The sequence below is a fragment of the Rhinatrema bivittatum genome, chromosome 1 (assembly GCF_901001135.1).
Source record: "Rhinatrema bivittatum chromosome 1, aRhiBiv1.1, whole genome shotgun sequence".
Classification (NCBI taxonomy): Eukaryota; Metazoa; Chordata; class Amphibia; order Gymnophiona; family Rhinatrematidae; genus Rhinatrema; species Rhinatrema bivittatum.
In genome coordinates, this window is record NC_042615.1 from 207,845,605 (window position 1) to 207,870,460 (window position 24,856).

At 43.1% G+C, this 24,856-nt stretch overlaps 1 protein-coding gene across 2 annotated transcripts in view; it reads left to right on the plus strand.

The window, feature by feature from the left end:
- Positions 1-24,856, plus strand: part of STK32B (serine/threonine kinase 32B) — a 537,210-nt gene that overhangs the window by 5,548 nt on the left and 506,806 nt on the right. For both annotated transcript variants that reach the window (XM_029591132.1, XM_029591141.1), the window contains exon 2: positions 18,520-18,671. In XM_029591132.1, coding sequence (XP_029446992.1) covers positions 18,553-18,671 — 119 coding nt within the window. In that variant the 5' untranslated portion in view covers positions 18,520-18,552. The remainder of the gene's footprint in view (positions 1-18,519; positions 18,672-24,856) is intronic.

Below are 24,856 nucleotides of genomic sequence, written 5' to 3' on the forward strand. Positions count from 1 at the left end.
ACAGAACACCATTCCAGACTGTTCGACCCTGGTATGATTAAAAAAATAATACTGGAAAGCTACTGAAATACCAACAACTGTTTTGAAGTTTGCTATTCTCCCCAAACAAGAAAATGGGTTTCTTACAAAAAGTTTTTTTAAATCTGACTATACTTTGGGGCCTATGTAAAAAAAGCAGTGCCAAAAATTGTGCTGAAAACGAGGTTTCCTATCTATATAGTAAGCTAATTGTTGTGCTGGAGGTGGACCCTTGGCCCTGTACTGCCCACCGGTCAGACCTGGAGAGCGCCTGCCACCAGGAGGCGGAGCACAGGAGGAGACAGAGGCTAGCTGGAACTTCGCCAATAGCAACCGGGGGTTCCCTCAGGTTGAGCCCTTGGTTATCCTGGCCGCCTGGTCTTAGGTGGGCCTCACAGGATCTCCTGGAGAGGGAGGCATGCCCACCACGAACAAGGGTGCGAGGTCGAGGTCCAAACCAGAATGTCTAGTGGTCACAGGAGGCCAGAACAGAGAGTCCAAATGAATAGCGAGAATCAAGGCCAGAGTAGTAGATCAGAATGGTCAGCCGAAGCAGGGGTCAGTACCTGTAGTCAATCCAGAAGCAGTTAGTGTCCAGGCAGAGGTCGGTTCCAGGCAGCAGTCAAGAATGGTCAGTGTTCAGGAAGAGGTCGGTTCCAGGCAGCGGTCAAGAATGGTCAGGAGCAAGCAACAGTCAGTACCGTGAGATCAGTCCGGAGGGTACTACCAGGGATGGAGAGATGAAGGAACAGGAGATGCTGGAACAGGAGACACAGGAGATGCTGGAACAGGAGACACTGGAACAAGAGACACTGGAACAGGATATGCTGGAAGGAAAACTAGACACACAGGAGTGTATGACCTGATTGCCAAGGCAATGAGATAAGAGCTGAAGCATGGTTTAAATACCCTGCTGAAGTGATGTCAGACTCGGGCGCTGCCCGAGGTTTTCCTGCACTTGGCCCTTAAACTCGGGGAGAACTCCATGCACGCACACTAGGGGGCGGGGCTGACGCCGAGGAGGATGCCGAGCCCCGGCGCGAGGATAGCTGTGATGAGGAAGGCCGCGAGGAAGCCGGGGACACCCGTGGAGGCCGTGGCCGAGCAGTGCAGGGACTCAAGGCGGAGCTGGTAGACGGTCGGGCCAGGTGAGCAGGACCGGCCGCGGAGCGGATGAGGCCAGGAAGCTCAACACTAATGATCTGCATAACACACATAAGTTAAAAAATGTGTGCTAAAAGGAAAGGGTGCTGAAAAATATGCTAAAAATTGTCATGGTTCTAGTGGTCCAGATCCAAGGGTCATTGGTCTGGGGCTGTAAGCTATGGATGTCTCTTTAAACTTTTGATAAGAAATTGAAGTTATTATTTTGGATAAAATTAAAATTCATCAAGGCATAATCTATTTAGTGTGATTTATTTACCCTATAGAAATAGCTTTAACCAGTTTTGGGGATGTTCATTTGCTTGAAATGAAAGGGTTAAATATAACATATGTGCCCATAGTTCTTTCATTTGTGGGACCCTGACCAATCCCCAGACCCTGACTGATCCCTAGACATTGCCCTATTCACATGACTAGGGCAAGGTCAGGTCGGCACCTTGACCCATGCTTAACCTCTCTTTTGCCTCTCTAGTTTACATTTTGCATAGCCCTTTATATCTAACGCTGGAGCCTCGGGACCTAGAATAGAGTCACAGGGCTCCTATATTAGATTTAACAAAATCCAGGTAAGTGTTGTTAATTTATCACTGCTGATCATTTTCTCAGCTGGCATGATAAATTATTAACATAGAATTGAATAGAAATGAACCACTTTGCATGAATTTGCATTATTCATGCATGCAAATCGCATCCACTGCAGATCATTGTAATAGGGGAGAGAATCTAGGCAGGAGCCATATAAAATATTGTATATCACATGATAACCCCATGATAGTGCTGTATCACATGATAAACAGAATATATAGCGTAATATACCCTATTAAATGCACATTAGAGTCCTTTCGTGGCTTGATGCATCTCCCAGTGAGCCATATAAATAGCAATATTTAAACTTATCTAGCTATGGCCTAGATTCATCAAGCTGCTCTGTTTTTTCTCAGTGAGGTCCTACTATCACGGGGGTGGGGGAGGGGACTATGATAGTGGGGCCTCTCCCCCAACAACACTTTGTGGGTTGGTAGTGGGTTCTTTTGCGTCGCAGCCAATCACCTCAATAAAAATAAAGCAATGAGTAGCACTTTAACGCAATGGCAGCCCAACCTCATAGGACCGCCATTGTTTGTTTTAAAGGGCTGCTAGTCCCTAAAAATATAAAACGCGGCCAAACGGGGAAGTTGAGTTTCAACCCAGGGCCACCAGTCAAGACAGCCCCAACTTTCCCAAAAATGAAAAACTACTGTAAATATGCGTGCAATGCCAACCCCCCTGAAGACTAACTCCCTGCCCCTGGGCCTCTAACAGTATGAACTCCCCCCTATCCCACTAGCCCCCCCAATGGCTCAAGACCCTACCTCAGCCCTCCAGACAGCTAAACCCACTAATCCCTCACCCCCAGCCCACCCAGTGGCTCAAGACCCTCATCCCCTGGCCCCCTGACAGCAAACCCATCCACTCTAAGCTTAAAGTGGCTTGATGAATAATCCAAAAAGTTAGCCAAATAAGTTAGATCTAAAGTTAGTGAGATAACCTTATCTGGCTAACAAAAAGTTATCTGGGTGTATTCAGTGGCATGATCATGCTGCTGAATATCCCAGCTAAGTTAGCTGGATCTGTTTATCCATCTATTTATTTTTATTTATTTATTTAATAACTTTTATATACCGACGAACCTTTTATATACCCGAACCTTTTATATACCCTTTTATATACCCGACGTTGGGAACATCTAATTTCCCTCACCAGATAATTTTTGAATAGGGACCTCTTTTGGATTTGGCACTGCAAAAGGATTGCTTCTGTTCTACTGTTTGTTGCAATAGTCTTATACACTCACTGTGTCAGAAAGAGAGGCAGTGTATGCTGCAGATTTTGATTTTTCTCTTCTCTGAGTTAGGGTCAGGGTTGGAGACAGTGTAGAGATTGCATTTGCAGCAATACTGGTGATCTTTTTGTCTGGACAGCAGTTAGGTGAGCAGTGCACACTCAGAGACTGAAGAGAAGAGTCTTAACAGGCTTTCAGTCTTTTTTATTTCTGTTTAACAGTATTTCTCTTTGTGTGTATAGAGTCAGTCAGCACTAGTGTACATAGCAGGAAACATATATACTGAATATGTATGTGAGTCTGTGTGTGAGACACGGTTCTCCATACAGTGAGTAGTACTGTGAGTGGGTGTAGTTACATTATCAATAAATTAAGAACATAAAAAGTTTCCATACTGGGTAAGACCAAAGGTCCATCAAGACCAGCATCCTGTTTCCAACAGTGGCCAATCCAGGCCCCAAGTACTTGGCAAATACCCAAACATTAAGTAGATCCCATGCTACTAATTCATTTCTAATATCCAAACCCACTGTAGGTAGTGCACGTCAAAAAATTATATCTTAAGACATAAGACAGATTCCATGTTGCTTATCCCACTAACAGTCTTTACCACATTCTCCTGTTATGAATTCCAGAGTTTAATTATGTATTGAGTCAGGAAAAGATGGAAAAGGGGATGTTGGCAGGGATGACAGCTTTGGTAGGAGCAGCAATAAAAAAGGCAGTCCTGAACTCAGATTTAAGAGGTACTTTTTATGGTCCAAACTGACAGAAAAGAAAAGCAGCTCGATATAGAAAAAAAAAAATTGAAATTTGGACACCATGTGCCATCACTGCCTGATCATCTCTCTCTTGATTTTGAGTACTGGAAAAAAATGGAAGAGTCACCAATACTAGCATTAACAGGGCAGGGGTAGCACATGTGCAACACCCAAAACCAGCAGCACATTTACCTTTGGTTCCTGTTTCTGAAGCAATGAAGCCAGTATTTGCACCAATATTTGCGCCAGCTAATAGCTGAAGAGAATTTGAGAAATTTAGTAGTTATATTTGGTGGCTTACAGGATGCTGCCACGAACTGCCGCACTTACACATGCTGCTTCCCAATGTTGACAGAGGCCTCCCATTGTGGCTGTATCCCCTGTCACCAAATGCTGATGACCATCACTGATGCAGGCATCTCAACTAGGCCACTGTCTCCCCTTAGGCATGTGCACACATGGGTGCAAATAATACACGTGCCATGGCATGAAACCCAGAGCAGTACCTCCACATGACCTCAGTCTCCTTGTCTACATAAGCCAAGGGCCCACAGCATTTCCTCACCTCAGCAACAGGTCTATTGCTACTGAACTATTGGGTGTTGCTCCTGTGTGTTGGTTCCTGATTCCTGTCAAAGTTCCTGATTCCTGTGCCTTGCCTTCCAGTCTTGCCTTTTCCAGCCTTGTCTTCCAACCTTATCTCATCCATTGTTTCTCTCAGCCCTCCTTGTCCAGCCTCACCTTGTCCTACTCATCTTGTCCAGTGTCTTCAGTGTATCTACATCCACCCTGGGGTTGATTCTTTGGATCTTGACCTCTTGTTTAGACCTGACCATGATTGCTTGCTGCCTGGAACTGACCCCTTGCCTGGACCTGACCACAATTTCCTGACATCTGGACCTGACCACTCTTTCTAGCTTCCTGCCCTGACCTTGGCCTGTCCTGACCCCAGTGTGCCTTTGGACTTTAGTTATCTCCACTGCTCCAGTGACCCACCTATGACCTGCTGGTCACCTGAACCCAAAGGCTCAATCTGCAGGGGAGGCAGTTGGTAAAAGTGAAGCTCCAGACTGTCCCACTACAGGGCATATTCACCAGCTTCTGGTGTAGACCTCATAGGTTTGCTCTTAAGGCTGCATCAACTACACTGCAATACATTAGTCAGTAGCATCTTAGCCTCCAGTTCAATGTTAGGGGAGAGATATGATGCTGATGATGTTGAGATTAACCCCCAGGAAGAGCAGGCAGCACAGGTTGAGGGCATGAGCAATGCTCCTGGCATTTTTTCTCAGGGTTCTCCCTCTACCTCAACACTTCAATTCCAGTGCCAGCATTAGCCTCCAAGGATATATAGAAGGGATTGTATAAGAAATCCCTCATCTGGAGGTACTTTAAAGTGAGGAAGGATGCAAGTTTTCCTCAGTGTTTTCACTGTAGGAAGGATATTATCAAGGGAAGCAAGTGGGGCACCTCACAAATGCTAGTATGCAGCATCAACTGCAGAAGCAGAAACCACTAACTTTGGCAGCAGGGGAGGTTGGCAGTACTAGTATTAGATAACCATTCAGGCACTACAAGTAAAAGCCAGAAGAAGAGAGTTGAAAAAGGGAAGAATCTTCCCGAAGCTGATCCCATAGCCCCTTCCAGTAAGAACATAAGAACATGCCTTGCTGTGTCAGACCGAGAGTCCATCAAGCCCAGCATCCTGTTTCCAACAGTGGCCAATCCAGGCCATAAGAACCTAGCAAGTATCCAAACACTAAGTCTATTCCGTGTTACTGTTAGGGATGTGCAGAGGGACGCCATACGTTGCATACAGAATTCGTATTCATCGGGGGGGCAGATACATTGCATTTGGCAAGGGGGGCCTCCGATATGTTAATGCATTCATTCTTATTCATTTCCCAGCTAAAATTGAATTAACTACAACCCCCCACCCTCCTGACCCTCCCAAGACTTACAAAACTCCCTGATGGTCCAGCAGGGGGTCCGGGAGCCATCTCCTGAACTCATGCCCTCAGCTGCCGGTATTCAAAATGGCACCGATAGCCTTTGACCTTACTATGTCACAGGAGCTACCGGTGCTATGGGTCGGCCCCTGTCACATGGTAGGAGCAATGGATGGCCGGCACCATCTTGTGCTCCTACCTTGTGACAGGGGCCGACCAATGGCACCGGTAGCCCCTGTGACATAGTAAGGTCAAAGGCTATCGGCGCCATTTTGAATACTGGCAGCCGAGGGTGTGAGTGCAGGAGATGGCTCCTGGACCCCCCGCTGGACCACCAGGGAGTTTTGGTAAGTCTTGGGGGGGGGGGGTCAGGAGGGTGGGGGGTTTGTTTAAATTCGCTCCTTTAGATGGCCAAATAATTCGGCGAAGATTCATTGTATTCGTGGGGAATCGTGATACGTTTCGCTTCACCAAGAATACATCGAATATGGCCCTATACATTGCGGATTACCAATACGTTAGAAACAAATGCACACCCCTAGTTACTGTTGCTAGTAATAGCAGTGGCTATTTTCTAAGCCAGCTTAATTAATAGCAGGTAATGGACTTCTCCTCCAAGAACTTATCCACTCCTTTTTTAAACACAGCTATACTAACTGCACTAACCACAGGTGGCAGACCAGAATTCCCCAGCCATGCATCTGAAGTCATCTCACCATAGGGGAAATGGATTAGTGTTCTATACCACTGTCCAGGGCAAGAGGCAGGCAACATCTAAAATAGTAACAAAGGAGCATTGGGGAAATGATTGCTCTTAATGACCAGCCCCTGCAGGTAGTGAAGAAAGTGGGCTTTAAGTGGGCTTTAAGTGTGGATTAGCCCTCAATTACAAAGAGCCCTCCAAGATTATACTTAGTTGGAAAGTCACCCACATCCTGTGCAATCAGTGCTATAGTCGCAGCTGACTAAGGCAGAGGGGAGTAGCCTGCATTTCACCAGCAATATATGGACCAGCATGAATGCTATGCATTCTTACCTCTCCTTGATAGCATACTGGTGGGACCTAGCTGAGGCAGGGGATAGGAGCAGCTCTAGTGGGAATGGAACATCACAGTACAGGTGGGTTTTGCTGCATACCCAGTTGACACATAGCCCCCATACCTCATGCAATAATCTATCAGCCATAAGAAAGATGCTGGAGGGATATGAAATAGACCGGAAAGACAGGGGTCTTTAATCAGGTTGCTTTGAGACAGTGGTGGAAATATCATAAAGGCAATACAAGATGGGGCATTCATAATATCCATTGCTTTAATACTTTGCAAACTTGCTGCACCTAACAGTGAGGAATGTCCTGGAGCTGTGGCCCAACAATGACAGGAATTGATTCCTGAAAGAATCTGATGGACAATTACAGGAAAATAGCAGGGCATTTCCTTAGAAGAATTAATGTGGGACAGCTCTTCCCTGAGAAGAAGAAAGAACCTGGGATGCCTCACAAGAATCTGGTTCAAGATGTTTCCACCTGCTGCATTTCCACCCATATGATGCAGAGGAGGTTAATAGAGCAGCAGATACCCCTTCATGTTTAGTCTCTGGAGACAGCGATAGGTGTAGCCCCCCCTGGGGCATCATGATTTGGTAGTGATGAGCTACTGTTACAAATATTGAAGCCCTTCAAGCATTCCAAGGAGGATCTGTATTCCAGAAGCACCACCTTGGGTGGTGTCATCCTTATAGTAAATATTTTGGAGGAAAAGTTAGAGGGCTACTAAGAGCAAAAGGGAATGGAAGCATAGATGTTGCTGTTTCTGGATTCTTTGCTGCAGCAGGTGCAAGAAAGACTGAAACCTCTCATACAAAACAATACAGACATGGTTACCATACTTTGTGATCCATAGGTGAAAGGGAGTCTCACATTATTCCAGTCCTAGCATCTCACATTCATGAAGAAAATGATGGTAGTTAGAGTGTGTGAACAGGATCACCAGAGGTAGAGACACAGTGGGGATGTAGCACAGGAAAAAGTGATGTCCCCAAAGTGTAGTGCAAGCAGGAGCCACGTCCTCTGCCTTCTCAATATGCCAAAGCTACATTGCCTGCAAAGAATCATCTCTCCTGACACAGGCCACAGCTAAAGCCACTGGCTAGAGTGATCCTCACCCCAACCCAGCAAAGGAAAGCCCAATAAAGGTTTCTGTGACACCCTATCTGGCAGAGCCTATTGAGGACCTGGATACAGATGCACTGGCATATTAAGCACACAAGTCCTTAGCACTATCTTTCATGTCCACCAACCCCAGCGTGTTCAATATGTCTTCCCAATAACGGGGCATCGTGAGCTCTCATCACTCAAAGCTGGCACCAGAGTTGATGGAAAATTCTGGGTTTCCAGGATTTTCATGTGAGTGGCAAGGTAACTGACAGCACCTTGAAAGTCTTACTGCTGTTTTGTCTAGCTGTCATGCCACTGATATACCACCTTGTGAGTTTTGCTGCCACATGCCTAACTTCCATGCCTCTTATACACCATCTTAGAGACCTTTCTGCCACATTCCTACTTGCCATGTCCCTGATATACCACCTTAGGGGTCTTTCCGCTACTGTTCTGCCTACCTGCCATGCCCTAGATATAGCACCTTAGGGGTCTTGCTGCTACCACTCTGCATACTTACCTTGCCCCGATATACCACCTTGAGGGTCATTCCATTAATTTTCCTACCTTCCATGTCTATTTTGTACCAGCTTGGGAATTTTGTTGCCTCTGTGCTGTTTGCTGTTTGGATCGCAGCTAATTCTCCCAGCCTGTTTTTTTTGTTTGTTGATTATTCTGGGGTGATTTGTCGCCAGGAAATTTTGTTTTTTTAATAAAAGAAAGCAATATACACGTTTCTGCTCCCACCCACCTCTTTTCTGGTTCTGCATTTTGTTGTACCCCTCTACAATCCCAACCTAGTTCTCTTACCCTGCTTCTTTGTTGGTTATACTTGGGTGTTTTTCCCCAGAGAAATATAAATAAAGAAAAAAATACAAGTTTCTCTTCCCACTCCATCTCTTTTCTGGTTCTTCATTTTGTTCTACCTCTCTACAAACCCAGCCTGTTTCTCCCACCCTGTTTTTTGTTTATACTTGGGTATTTTGCACCCAGAAAACCAATTTGAAAAAAAAAATACACATTTTTCCTCCTACCCCACCTCTTTTCTGTTTCTTTATTTTTTTCTACCTCGCTGTAATCCCAGTCTAGTTCTCCCACCCTGTTTCTGTGTTGGTTAACTTGAAGAAAGAAAAAAATGTTTTTCCCATCCATCCCTTTTATGGCTCTTTACCTTACTTTTTTGTTGTCCAGCTCTAGGATTATATCCTAGTTCTCCCATCATTCTTCTTTCTTGTAGTGTGTAGAAACCCTCAGTAAGAAGAAAGAAATTCAGGAACACGAGAAAAGATGCACAGGAGAGACTTTTTACATGTTCTAAATATGGTAAAGATTTCAATAGGAAGAGAGAACTAATTCAACACCAGAAAATCAACAGAGGAAAAGGACCATGTACAGATAAAGATTATGGCAAAGGCTTTCTTAATAAAACAAATCTCACAAATTACCAGAAAAGCCACACTGATCAGGGACCAATTACATGTTCTGATTGTGATAAAAGTTTAAATCGGAAAGCAAATTTCACAAGAAATCCAAAATTCCACCTGGTAGCAAGATCAATTTCAAGTAGGGAATGCAATAAATGCTTATGTCTCAAAACTGATAGAGATGACAGATCATTCTCTTGTACTAAATCTGACAAGAGGCAAGTGCTTCAACAGGAAGACAGACATCTCCAATGCCACTCTGCCTTGTTGCTATATCCCTTATCCTACACCTTGGAGGCCTTTCTTCCACTCAGCATTGCTGCATACCCAGACTTTGCACTTTGAGGGTCTTTCTTTCACTCTGCCTTGCTGTCATACCACAGACTCTACAACTTGGGTGTACTTGCCATTGTGGGGGGCTGTTTGCACCCTTTATAGTGTCTTGGTGTCTTGATGCAATTCAATTCTTTGTGCTGCTTTGTCCCTTTATCGGTGCCTTTTGTTTTTCCTGCCATCTTTTCTGATTTGTTCCCGCTTCATGATATTGATTCCACTCTTGGTGCCACTTTGCCTCTCATACTGCCTTCGAGAGTTCATGCCACTGTTGTTGGTGCCCAGTTTTGAAACCTTGGGATCTTCTTCCCCTTCTTGCTGCTTTTTTTGCTCCTCTGATGGCGCTTTGCAAAACTCTAGCCACTGCTGGTACCCCTTTGCCCCTTTAGGCTCTTCATGCCACTGTTTGTGCCATGTTGAAACAACCTTGATGCATTGGCATGCTTTCTTCCTTCCGATGATGTCTACTCACCAGTTTTATTAGAACTGATGAGAAACCCCCAAATTGGGAGCCCAAAATAGGCTGCAGTGCTTCCCCCTTTGACTTTAATAGTAAATAAATGAACACATAAAATGAATAAACAAAAAGTTTTTTTTGTTTGAAACTAATGAACTGAATGGAAGTGCCCTACAAAATGAAGGAATGAACTGAAATGACATTTTTCTCTGCGCATTCTGACCAGGTTTCATGTCAAACATATGGCTATATTGTCATAGCCCAGAGGTCCCCAAACTATGGCTCATGGAGTTAATTTTTCCAACCTTTCTTCTTTGCCTTCCTGTTGCAGGATCTGGAGGAAGTTTTTATTTTTCAGTGGAAGGCTGTCAGGGTTTCCCAGATCCCCACCAGTAGAAGCAAATGATGACGTGCAGTGATGGTGAAAATGGAAAAGTTGGTGGGGTTTCCTAGGTCTGCTAGCAGAAGAGGAGCTTGCCAACCACACTGCTAAATGGAACTGCTGATGGGGTGGCCAGGCTCTAGCCACTTAAGAAAGTTTGGGCGAGGGGGTGGGGGAGGAAGGAAGAACAAGAGGAGTGAAAAGGAAGCAAAAGATGAGACAGAAAGGAGCGGTGGGATGGGATGAAAGAGGGGAGGGAAAGGGGAGGGGAGGGAAGTTGAGCAAGGGAGGAATTGTGAGAAGGGATGCAAGGAAGGGGAATAGAGGGAGAGGGAGAGGAACAGGGGAGAGGTGGCAAGAATAGGCATGGGAAAGGAAGCAAGGGTATATGAGGAAGAGGGAATTAGAGGGATTGGAAGGGAGATGAAGGGTGGAGAGGAGGAGCAAACATGTGAGAAGGCAGAAAGGGTAGGAAAAGTAGAACAGGGGAAATGGAATGGAAAGGAAGGGGGGACAAGGCAAGAGGGGAAAAGAGGGAAGGGAGGGAAGGAATTGAAGGAAAGAGATGAAAGAGAGGGGGAAAGGGAAAGAGGGAACAAGGGAAGGAGTGTGTGAGAGAGGAGTCAGGGGATCAAGGAAGGGGAAGAAAGGGAGAAGAAGGGGAAGCAGGGGAGAGGGGGAAAGGGGAAGGAAGTGAGAGGGGGAGGGGGTGGGAAAGGAGAGGAGGAGTGGGAGAGGAAAAGCATAGGGAGTGAAAGGGAAGAGAGGGAAAGGAAGGTAAGGGAAATGAGGGGGATGAGATAGAAGGGAAGAGGAAGCAAGGGGGGGGTGAGAGGAGAGGGGGAGAGAGAGAGAGACGGAAGAGAGATGAGAGGGAGAGAGAAGGGGCAGGGAAGTGGGGGAGTGAGGTGGAGTGAGAGAGAAGGGAGAAGTGTGCCCCTCACACATACCCTTGCATCTCGAAGGCAGGGAACAGGGGGAAGGATTCACAGGGGTGTGGAAGAGTTGCCATTTCTGAGAAATCTAGAAATAATGTTAACATTTACTATCTGCTCTCTCCCTGGGAATCCTGCCTCTTGCTTCCCCTCTATCATTGGAAGGGACAGAGATACCCCCCTTCCTTACCCACCGCTCAGCAGAAAACTCTGAGGAGGTCCCTTCTCCTGCTCAATAAACTCAGACTCCAGAGGGAGGGGGACATGCCCCAGCCCGTCCAATGATTTGAAATTTCTCTGTGGCCCTTCCCTTTAAATGTTTGGGGACCCTGCCATAGGCTATGAACCATTTTCTATGTTTATTTTTTATAATTTTGTTTCTGATATAAATAATTTTGAGCATCATAATTTGTAATTATTAAAAAGACATTTCATAAATATGTGCATTCATCTTACATTATCTTGCTACTCAAGTACAATTATGCATTATTTTCCAATTTTCGCCCCATAACATCCAGAGCTGGAAAAACTGAGGGAAATAATTAAAGGCCTACAGCCACAACTCCTGGAGGATGAGTCAGTAAAAGAAATATTCCCTGGCCTTTCAGCAACCTCCGAATCCGATGAAAACATTAGTAAGAAGCAAGCTTCTAACAGAACTGAAAAAGAAGAAAATGGCATAGATCCCTGCGGTATTACATGCTGCAAACTACACCAGCACTTATGAAAGGATGCCTCAGATATTCACATGGGAATATCCAGCATATGGGGCCTCTCTTCATGGGCCTCTTCCAATGTAGTATAGATTATTCAGTGCAGAAAATAGGACGAGGGGTGTGGCATTGGTGAAACAGGCCAGAAGATAAAGATGAGAATAATCATATACAGACACAAAATTACACAGCATAAAGAAGAGCAAAGTAACCCCCTCCACAGGGAAGAACCTTTCGCTATACTACTACTGCGTAGCTGTCCTTATGATCAGGATACTATAGGATAAATTCAGAATAATCTAGCAGCTTGATCCACAACTGTCATCCATGGCCAGCACTGCAGAATTGCTGGACATGCCTTCTGGAACTGGACGGGTGGAAGGGGTCTGCATCCCTGGGATGAATGTCATGTCTGAGTCCTGGCCTTCCGTCCCTAGCATGTGATCCCAGGAAACCAAAGCTGGATTTCAAGATTGCTCCTGCTTGGGTTATGAAAGAGTCTGTCAGATCGGAGGAGTCAAGATTCCTAGGGTCTGAATGAAAGATCCTAGTCTTGCTTTTACGTTTAACCATAAGAAAAGAAGGCAATATCACTGTGCAACAGAGTTCAAAGGAGTGTGCCCAGGAAGCATATGCCGTCTTGGATTCACATTAAAGAAATAAATAACAACAACAAGTTCTAAAGAAGACTAGAATTGGAATAACATTTCATGATGGAAAGATAGTAAATTGGCAAATGGGCAGACTGGATGGGCCGACTGGATGGGCAGACTGGATGGGCAGACTGGATGGGCAGACTGGATGGGCCGTTTGGTCTTCTTCTGCCGTCATTTCTATGTTTCTATGTTTCTATATGATGCATAAATTGTAGAAATTAATTTAGGACCAGTTGCGACCTGTCTGAACACCAGAGGAAATGTGCACAGAAACAACAGCAGAATAAAGACCCAGGCTCTGCTTTTATTTGATTAGCATAATTTGTTTTATAATTAAACATTAAAACACAGCAGGGAGTGCTCTTCTGAGTCATTGCAACATAGCTCGAGTGTGATGTGAAGCATGGTAAAAGAGGTAGTTGTTAGACAAATTGGGACCCGAAGTATCTTAATATTGAGGATGTATAATCAGTGCAATTATATTGGTTTCTTTTAATGTCAAGTTTATGAGGCCATGGCAATGTTTGTGCCTAATCATTACAACACACATATGGTCTCACATGCAGCACATTTTTTGGGGGGGGCAGATTTTGAATTCATTGTATAATTTAGAACTGAAACATTGCTCAGACTGAGGGGCAGGAAGTTGACAGGGTGCTATGATGCCAACCTGTCTATCTGGTTGCATACTGGGGGTAATTTTGAAACAGCGCACATAAGAAAGCCCGTAATCTTGTACCTAAGTTGCTCTGATTTTCGAAGCGGACTTCTGCGCATAAGTCCACTGTGAAAATTATCCCACCAAATTTTCCTGCACACAGTTGCACCTGCTATTTTATGCCTGGAAAATGTTTGGGGAAAATCCACATGTATAGTTTGTAAAATCCAAAAGTATGCACATAAGACCAAACCCCTCCCCAAATCTGCCCCCAAGAACACCTCTGCTCAGTTCAAACAGGACATATACAGGTAAGTTTACCCTCATATCAGGCGAGCAATTTTGCAAAAGGTCATTTCTGCTGGTACAACAGTTTTACCCACGGAAATGCCTTGAAAATTATCCTCCTTATGTGTTGTCAAAATGTAAAGCAATTTGTTTCTCAGTGATCAAGCAGCAAAGATTTTAAGAACAGTTTGTAGACTTTGATGTTTTGAACTCTAATATTAAAGTTAATAAAAACGAGAAGAATCTGTGAGTTGATTTCACATCCCTTTTTTCTTTTTTGGTTTTCCAAATCATTACTGTTTTGTCCTAGCTTGATGTTGGGGATCTTTTTTTGTGGTCTGACTGCTAATTTGGGCCTAGATTCATCAAAATGCTATAAATAATATAGCGGAAAATAGCCCTGTGATAAAAAGAATGAGTGTTGTTAGCACACATAATATATTATTGCAGCACACACCTGCAGCTGTTATGAGAAAGAGAGAGAGAGAGAGGCCATTTGACATGCTTACCACTGTAAGAGAGTACACTTTCATCTTGGGGCGAGCGGGTAGTTTGGTACTGCATTGTACAAAGCAATAAGGCGATAAGGCCCTAACATGACTTGAAAAATGACCCTGTTAGTAGCTTAAAAAAAAATCCCACAAAAAGGGGCTCAAAATGGCATCCTTATCAGCAGCAGCATATTTTGGCACTGTCCTGTTTTTCTATTCACTGTTCTCCTGTTTTCACAGTGTCCTCCTTCCTCAGCAACCTTTCTGTTTGTGTTGCTATGCTGTGCTCATGCTTTTATTCTGCTTAGTTTCTTAATTTCTGTTATACTGTCAACTGGTGGTCAGCTTGCATGTTCACACCTTCTTCTGTATTCAGAGGATCCTGGTTGCTTTTCCTCATGGTTTTCAGTCAACTCTGATCAGCTCTGGTCAGGCCTATGCGATGCAGCAGCTAATCTGGCCTAACCCTGAAGAATTATCCTAAATTTACATGTTCTTATTTCTGTGATCCAGACTATACAGGTCACTGTTACCTCCAGTTTATGTTCAGTAAGAGCCTGTTATTTGTTTTGCCTGTCAATACAATTTGTAGTTGAAGAAGCAGCCTCCTCTGTGTGAAAGTAAGGACAGAGTTAAGCTATCTGTTTAAGCTATGCATAGGTAATACATAGCTGAGACAGAATACTGAGGTTTTATTTTTCCTTGAATTGGTGTTGTCCAATTTTTTTTCCACTATGGTGAGGAAAAAGAAGGGCAGGATAACTGCTTACCTCTCCAAGTCTCTGCCATCCTAGACTGCACTGATTGATCCTTTTTTCAACTTTGTTCTGCTGTTGAAAACAGCACTGTGCCTTAGGTGCTGCTGCACCAGAGGAGGAGAAATCGGCATCATTGGCTTCATTAAGCCTAGGAGGGCCTGAGCAGCCACTGCTAGAGATGTGAATTGAAACCGGAATCGGTTCCGATTCCGGTTCCGATTCACATCGTACATTTTTTGTGTGGCCCGATCGCAGTTTTGTTTATCGGCTGCGCCCGAGCCGATAAAAAAAAAAAACCCACCCGACCCTTTAAAACTGTTCCCTTAGCTTTCCCCACCCTCCTGAACCCCCCCAAAACTTTTTACAAGTACCTGGTGGTCCAGTGGAAGTCCCGGGAGCGATCTCCCGCTCTCGGGGCCGTCAGCTGCCACTAATCAAAATGGCGCCGATGGCCCTTTGCCCTTACCATGTGACAGGGTATCCGTGCCATTGGCCAGGCCCTGTCACATGGTAGGAGTAATGGATGGCCGGCGCCAAATGGATAAAATCTGTAGATAAACAATACTTGCAGACTCTGTCCTCTGTAGGCTGTTAGAAAATTGTTCTCACTAATAGGTTCTCACTAATAGGTCAGATTTTGGCTAAATCTAGCCAACTAGATTTTGGGATGAAAATGTATCCTAAGTCTAGCCAACTAACACTTAGGGCCTCATTTTCTAAAGTATCGCAGGCCTGCGATACTTTAGAAAAATGTGGTAACGAGGGGCGGGGGACCGAAACGGGGGGGGGGGGGGGGGGGGGCGGTCTTGCGCTGCCAGCATCGCGCCCAATAACTCTACCATAGAAGGTGTACTTATTGGGTGCGAAATAGGCAGCGAAAAGGCCCTTACTTTTTCGCTGTCTGTGCCGTCGTCGCAGAGTGGGCCCCGGTGACGCCCCGACTCCTCCTCTTCCGGGGCCGACTCCGCCCCGATGTAGGTAGTGCAGGCCTGCGCTAACTTCGCTAGCTATCGCAGGTTTGCACTGTTAGCGCAAGACTGTGATAGCCTTGGAAAATAAGGTCCTTAGTCTGCCAGAATTAGGATGCTCTGCTAAAATTAAACAAATTGCCAGAAAAATAGCATTATTTATTTATTTATTTATTTATTTATTTATTTATTTAGAGTTTTTCTATACTGGCATTCGTGATTAAAAATCACATCATGCTGGTTTACATATAACAAGGGGGCGTGAACGCAGAAACGAAACATTAACAAGTGCAAAGAGGTCATAAAGTTACATCACAACAAGGTTCATATAACTGGGGAGGGAATTAGAGCAAGATAACCGAGCAGTTAGGATTAACTATTTACATTATATTGTGGCATTAGACATCTAAGTCCTCTCCCTCCGACCCAGTGTACCCACACCCATTAAATTTAGTGTGGCACCATCAGTTCCCTGTCCCCTGTGATTTCCTGCCAAAGTTAACAGTTCAGACGGTGTCAACTGCCCTTCCATGATACTCATGTAAAATTTTGGTGGGGGGACTGAATGCCCCCTGTTATCCACATTTTCTCCTAACCAAAGATGAAAACAGTTGGAGAGGCTGACAGCCCCCATCCCAGGACAGCCTTGCAAGAGGTCAGGTCTGGCTCAAGGAGTGAAAAAGATTAACCAGGGGGCTGTTAGGATTTGGAGAGGATGTGGTGTTTGAGTGGGGTCTCACTGCTCCACGTCCAGTTCTGATGAGAGTCTGACCTTGTTTAGGATTAAGATGAAATCTCCCATGCTAAGTAATTGGTCCTTGGCCTCAGACCAGTAAGCATGGGATATTTTGACATACAGTATGTATATTGTATGCATATTACACTTTTGTTTTAGTGTACATGCTTTTTCCATGCCCGATGAAGAGGCTTGTTTTTCATGGGTGCACAAGAACGCCCATGAAAACAAGCCTATGTTAAGTTGGCTTTTTGCATGCATTCTACGCTTTTTAGCATTTTTTTTTAAGTGTTAAAAGACATTTAGTGCAAGTTTCATGCACAGGTAACCTAGTATCTGATTCACTAATGGCCTAATTTTAATTCCCTGGCGCGCCAATACCGGGAGATATGAGCATGGCTGGGCCGCGTGTGCGCTGAGTGCATTTTCAAAGTGGCCCAGCCATGCTCATATCTCCCGGTATTGGCGCGGAAGAGCCAGAATTCGAAAAAGGGGGTGGACTGGGGGAGGGCGGGGTCTGGGTGGGAAAGCAGCGGGGTGGGGTCCAGCCAGGACAAGTGCCGGTAGGCGCATGGATCTTACTGCTGCTCGGGAAAACATGTAAGTTCCAAAATAAAAAAATTTGGTTAGTTGGGGGGGGGGGGGGGGGGGGGGTTGTTTAGGGGTCAGGGGAAAAAGTGAAGTTGCGTCGGTGCGCATTTGTTAAAAAATTTCTCCCGTTGTGCGCGCGAGTCGGCAACTGTTGACACAATATTCAGTGGGATAAATGTCCCACTGAATGTACATGAATAAAGTAATCCAGGTATATGTAGCCAGATAGCTTTGAAACCTAATCGACTATGTTTGAATATCGTTGGCATTAATCCTTATGTGTTATTAACTAATAAAAACATTACATGGCAACAGGGAGGAAAATTTCAAAAGCCATTTAGTTAAAATAATATTACCCTGTGTGCAAGTAAGCGATTCATGCGTCCTGCCACCACCTGCATAACTTTGCACGCAGTGAGAAGAGATATTTCTGGGGATGGGCTGGGAAGGGGCTTGCACTTCACAACTATGCATGTATTTTTGTTCTCAGGAAAACCACCAACACAAAATAGCAGGCATATGTGTGTATATGTGATAGATTTATCTGAAATAATTCGTTTTCGAAGTGAAGGCACTTTCAGGCAAAGTCTGCAGGTAAAGAGAATTTATGGGCTTTGCACCAGCGCGGGTGGTTAGAAAACGACTCCTGTTGTAGACGACAGCGGTTTGCCTGGTTGTTCTCTTCTACTACACTGCTATAGCTAAAGATATATCCCAGCGATTATCTACAGTGCAAGTCTGACTGCCTGTAGATATCATTCCTTATCCAACTCAGTTCATTTTTATGTTGTCTCTCTTTTGACCTCTTTAAAGTTCTGGATAGATGAGCATACAAGTTCCCATGCATTAGCACCTATCCACCCCCATCCCATTCCAATCCATTTCTTTTACCCTCTCAGCTATGTTTTATAGCAGTATTTTTAATGAGCATACTTAGCAAGGATAAGAGAAAGTGAAGGTCAAGAAGCTATATTATGAAATGAAGGAAAATACCTGTTCATAAGGAGAGAAACACAATTCAAATGATAATGCTATGTAACCAATAGCTTCATACACTGTTTGATCTATGCTCTCACTGTAAAAAAATTGGACGTACTACAGAAAACAGGCTGAACTGACCTTTGCGTATCTAATCGTGTACAGCAGTTAGAAGTAATTAGGAAAATATTTGAAAGGAAATTAGAAAAAAGTACATCATCCCATTTTTTTCTTTGGGGATTAAGTAAAATCTCTGTAATGCTGTTTTGATATTTATTTTAGGTGTGCATTGTGCAGAAAAGAGATACCAAGAAAATGTATGCCATGAAGTATATGAATAAACAGAAGTGCATTGAAAGGGATGAAGTCCGGAATGTTTTTAGAGAACTGCAAATCATGCAGGGCCTTGAGCATCCATTTCTGGTAAATCTGTGGTATGTTTTTAAAAATCTTTATATATATATTTATCTATATCTAAAATATTCTTCTCATAGCACCCCCAATGATTTTAAATGAATGCTTGCTATAGGTGTTGAAGACGATAGATATTTGATGTTGCAAAAAAAAACAACAAAACAAAAACCCTAATCTAAATTAATGATATAAGATTGAGAGTTCCATTGGCCTTGCCTGTGGTGGTTTCCATTTGGGAATACATGCTCAATACCAGTGCCATAATTTAAAAAAAAAAAAAAAGCAATGTTCTTACCATTTCAAGCAAGTGCAAATTTTATAATTATCAATAAGAAAACCTTCTTTAGTACTATTTTTAAAACTCCTCCCCCCACCAATATCCAATCTCAATAAAGATAGACAGGGAGCCTAACTTTCAAATCTATCCGCAGTACATCATTTACTCATGTAAGTGGAGTTGCACATTTTATAAATACTGTGTAGTTCTGCTCCAAAAACACATATGTATGTTTCAGTACACATAGATATTTCCAATGCAACAAAATGCATACTTTTGTTCCTATTTTATCAACATGCACGCATATATCTAGGTGCATAAAAAAATAACATTATGCATAATAACCCTGATTTATAGGCATATACCATTTTGTAAATACTTATTTGCTCATGTACATTAAATCAACAGTTCACCCAGTCTGTCTCCTGTTTACTTAGACCGTCTAACACTTTACCTTGAACATCTGTTAGTTCACCCAGACCTCGCACCCACAAACTGCAGCCAACAGCGAAGTCTGATTTATTTATTTTTTTATTTTTTAAAATTTTTTTCTAGACCGCCGCTAAGTTATATACCATCACAACGGTTTACATGTAGGCACATAAATCAATGTAGGTGGATGCGTACTATAGTACATTCTAACAGGTGCCACAAAAGGTTCAGTTACAATAAATCGTTAAAGACAATCAATTGTTTAGTGAAGTAGGTCATGACCAAGGGCCTCATTTTCTAAAGTATCGCAGGCCTGCGGTACTTTAGAAAATCTCGCTAATGGGGGGCGGGGAGTCGACATGGTGGGGCAGTCCTGCACTATCCGGCAGCGATCGCACCACCACAGTGCGATAGCTGCCAGTTTCGCACCCAATAGCACCATCATAGAAGGTGTAGCTATTGGGCGCAAAATAGGACGCGAAAAGGCACCTACCTTTTCGCTGTCCACGGCGTCTTCACGGAGTCGGCCCCAATTTAGGTAGCGCAGGCATGTGCTACCTTCGCAAGCTATCACAGGCTTGTGCTGTTAGCGCAAGCCTACAATAGCTTTAGAAAATGAGGCCCCAAGTGTACCTGTAAGGAACGGTTCACGGGTAAAAATCGTATTTATAGTGCTGTGCTGTGTGCTGGTGTTCTTCTGCCTATTCCTGTATATTTTCATGACATTCTCCAGTCTCTTTATAAAATGCTTGTTTAAAAAGCCAAGTTTTTAAACTTTTCTTAAAGGTTTTGAGATCTCTTTGCAATCTGATCTCTAGAGGCATTGTGTTCCAAAGTGTGGGGCCTGCTAAAGATAAGGCCCTTTCTCTCACTTGAGTTAGTCTCGTTGTTTTTACTGAGGGAATGGTTAAGAGTGCTTTATTTGCCGATCGAAGGTTTCTGTGTGGGACGTGTTCTCACAATGCTGTGTTTAGTCAGTCCAATTTTTCATCATGTATTAGTTTATATATGGTACATAGGGCTTTGTATTTAATTATGTGTTCAATAGGTAGCCAATGCAATTCTGCTAGGGTTTTGGTTATATGGTCCCTCCTCCTTTTTCTGGTTAGTATTCTAACTGCTGTGTTTTGAAGTATTTGAAGTGGCCTTAATGTTGAATTCGGGAGCTCTAGTAAAAGGGCATTACAATAGTCCGTGCTGGAGAAAACTAGTGCTTGAAGTACTGTTCTGAAATCAGTTAGTGTTAGTAGTGGTTTTAATTTTCTGAGTACCATGAGTTTTGCAAAGCCTTCTTTTACTTTTAGTGATATATGCTGTTTTAGATTGATTTCTGGGTCCATTATTATTCCAAGGTTTCGTACTTTTTCTGCTAGTTCAATTTTCTGGTTGTCTTTGAGGAAATTCTGTTTTTTCAATATTAGGTTTAACGTTTTCTTGCGCCAGTGAATTAGCAGGTGTAAAAATGTATGAATAAGTTCGGTAATGTATACATGTATATCTCATACAAAATAGAAACTACTGCATATACTTCGGTGCCCTGCCCCAGAATGCCCCAAGCCTATTCCTTTTTTCCGCTTGTAAAGTGTATGCATGAAATGTATATTGAACAAACTCTAATATAACACTGATATATATAAATACCTACAAATACACGCACACACACACATACATACAGAAAACAAATCATCAAAACATAACATAAAAATATAATTTAAAAATTTTGGAAATACAATTATTACACATCTACACTGAAAATCATAGTCCCTTATAAAAGTTCATCAAGATCTAACAGGAATGGTAACTTTAAAATGAGCGTGCAGGTATCTGTAAATGTACTTATGTTCGCATGAGTGTACATTCATAGGAATTTTAAATTGTGCGCACAATTGCGTGTGCAGGATTTAAAATACACCAAGCAATCATATGTGTGCTCCTAATTTCAAGTGATCACATGGGCATACATAGTTTGCATATCCTCTTTAGGACTTTTTCGGCTTTAACACACGCTCATAAGTGGATTTTAAAACATGCGCACATGAAGGACAATCCCAGTTTTACCAATTAATCCACCAGTTTGCCCAGTCTATCTTGAAGTCATCCATTTCCCTCTGGTTCTTCAGCTTGCACTCCCCCAGTTTACACAGACCCCTCATTTTAGGCCTGAAAAGAGATTTCTGCAGACTTACACTTTATCAAGAGCAGAAGTTAATATGTGTGGCTAACAGCCCTCCACCAGCTGTGGCCACTGGATTTAAAATATGGATTTTTGCACATAAATGTTGGCCCATCCCGCAAGGCCCCTGATGCACCGTGACTCTGCCCCTTTCCTCCACTTGTGCATATACACGCATAACTGGACTGTTTTAAAATACGAGTTGCTCGCACTCAGCCCAGACACTCATATTTATGTGCCTTTTAACACGAGCAACTCTTTTAAAATTCACCCCAAAATGTTTATTCAGTGGTGTCTTTTATTTCACTCAGGATTTACAGTTCATAAGAATGTTCTTAAAGCAGAAACTGAAGTAGAAGATATTGAATATCTTTGCCCTTATGTTTTTGGAGCAATGGTTTACAAAATGTCCTTGTGGATTGTGAATCCTTTGGTTTTTGAGAATAGTAATAAAGAAGATTTTAAAATCAATAGATAATTATAAAATTTGTTCTTGGTTGAAATGCTAGAGACATCAGTTTTTAAATTGAATGGCACTATGTGTGATGATGCGATTTAGCCAATAGCTTTGTTTTTTTGCTCAGTAACAGTCACTTGTTAAAGTAAGATTCTTATAATGCAATCCTCTGAATAATACTGTTGCAAGGTTTTACCTACATAAATCCTAAACTGTCTTCTACATTTCCAAACCATTATAATCAAGTACCACAATCATGCTGCACGCCCTGAGTGTTATTTTTCAAGTGCAAAATAGCTTTGCTAACATAAGCAATGATATTTTCTGAACTTCAAGCATGAAAATCAAAGACTGCTAGACTAAAGCACTAGATTTATTCTCTAAAGCATTCTGTATTTATAGTCAGTTCATCCTACACATTACAAGTCATCTTAAAGAGCAGCGTAGAAGGGGGTGAATGAGCAGTCAAGTGGTAGGAATAGCATGCTGAGCAGTAGAGAAGCCAGGGTTCAGATCCTACTGATGCTCTTTGTGACCCTAGGCTAACTGCTTCACCCTCTGTTGTTAGATTGTAAGCCTGTTGGGGTAAGGGAAAATACTTCCTGTAGCTAAATGTATCTCATTTTGAGCTACCAATGAAAAGGCATGAGCTTAAAAAAAGGGAGAGAAGCAAAGAAGGATAATGAGGAGCTGCAGTATGAATTTATATATTTATTTAACAGGCATATAGTCCGCATTATACAACACACTTAGGTTAATAAAACTTGTTCTAAGTGGATAACAATGTCAATATAACTACAATTGTGGTAAAAACATTGACATAGGGAGGCAGGATTTGTGCAGCATCACTTATTTTCCCTTCCTTTTCCCAAAAAAGACAGTAAACACATAATGGCTTCACAAAAGGCCGCAGTTTATTACTTAATAAACATAACCTGAGCCCAGACAAGCAAAGAACATGCATTTTAATCATCAGCAAACCCCCACCCCCGTATGCTACCATGTGCCAGTGGCATACCGACTTAAACACTCCTCCAGTATTTCTTACCCCGTCTCTTCCCAGCGAGGGCAGGTCTACAGCCTGAGCAGCAACCCCCACTGCTCGCCTACTGTCTCGTGTAGTAGCCCCCCCCAACTATACAAGTATCCCCCTCCACCTTAACATTTTAGTTATAAACAAATGACAATTTTGGGCTTGGGTTTCCGCCTCCAAACTGCGATATAACAGATACACAATATCAATCAAATTTATAATATACCAGAAAAAGGGAGGGAGGGAGGGAAAAACTATAGCACCACCTAACCACACTGTGAAAGACCCCCGAGGACCCAAAACCTTGAGACGTATGAAACCAAGCGCTGCCCTCAGGGACTGATAACCGCACAGCATTTTAAAATTGTTTATAAATGCTGCAACGGTCCCTGAGGCACAACCCCCTGCTGTCACCCTCCCCCAATGAAAATGTCATGCATAATTCCCCACCCCCATTTTAATATCAGCAAGGGGGGATCAAGCCCCCCAGACTTTAACTAACATACAAGCTGATACAATACGGATGCGCTAAAATGGGAAAATGTCATAATGCCTCTGTATCGCTTCATGGTGAGACCGCACCGTGAATACTATGTACAATTCTGGTTGCCGAATCTCAAAAAAGATATAATTGCAAGGGAGAAGGTACAGAGAAGGGCTACCAAAATGATAAAGGGAATGGAACAGCTCCCCTATGAGGAAAGACTAAAGAGGTTAGGACTTTTCAGCTTGGAGAAGAGACGGCTGAGGGGGGATATGATAGAGGTATTTAAAATCATGAGAGGTCTAGAACGGGTAGATGTGAATCAGTTATTTACTCTTTCGGATAATAGAAAGAATAATAGAAAGACTAGGGGGCTCTCCATGAAGTTAACATGTGGCACATTTAAAACTAATTGGAGAAAGTTCTTTTTCACTCAACGCACAATTAAACTCTGGAGTTTGTTGCCAGAAGATGTGGTTAGTGCAGTTAGTATAGCTGTGTTTAAAAAAGAATTGGATAAGTTCTTGGAGGAGAAGTCCATTACCTGCTATTAATTGAGTTGACTTAGAAAATAGCCACTGCTATTACTAGCAACGGTAATATGGAATAGTCTTAGTTTTTGGGTATCTGCCAGGTTCTTATGGCCTGGATTGGCCACTGTTAGAAACAGGATGCTGGGCTTGATGGACCCTTGGTCTGACCCAATATGGCATGTTCTTATGTTCTTATATTCTTATGCCTGCTCTTTCAACACGTGCACAGCTCCCTCTCCTGGGCGAGCGATAGAATATTCAAATGAGACATAAATAACAACAGCACCAAAACAGCACACGGAGATCAAAAAAGAGCATCCATAACACTTCTCATTTTATTGTATTGGACGTCCATATAGTATCGCGTATGTGGACACGCTGAACGTCTGTCAAAAGGACATATATCTGTCAGATGGAATAAGAATTTCCATTTTATTCATTTTCAAATCTATCATAGCTCCCCCAATGTGACATCATGCTGTGCGTCATAATCCTGCCTGCGAGGTATATAAATCACTGCTGGGAGTATGACTGTCCTTTTGTATTCACTTCAAATTGAAACTGTATTATATACAGACTGGTATGAACTAGTGCCTGGATATCGCGGGAATATCATGATCGAGATCAACATCGTCATCGCTTCATTTTGAACAGGTAAGAGATGGTCAGAATCATGGATGTCCAAGAAAGAAGCAGCACGTCCATGATTTATACTCAATCGCCCTGCTCCTTTCCTAGATGCTCATGACTTGGGTGGCCCAGTACAGGCCTGTAATGGAAGCTCAGAATCATGGACGTTCAAGAAAGAAGCAAGAC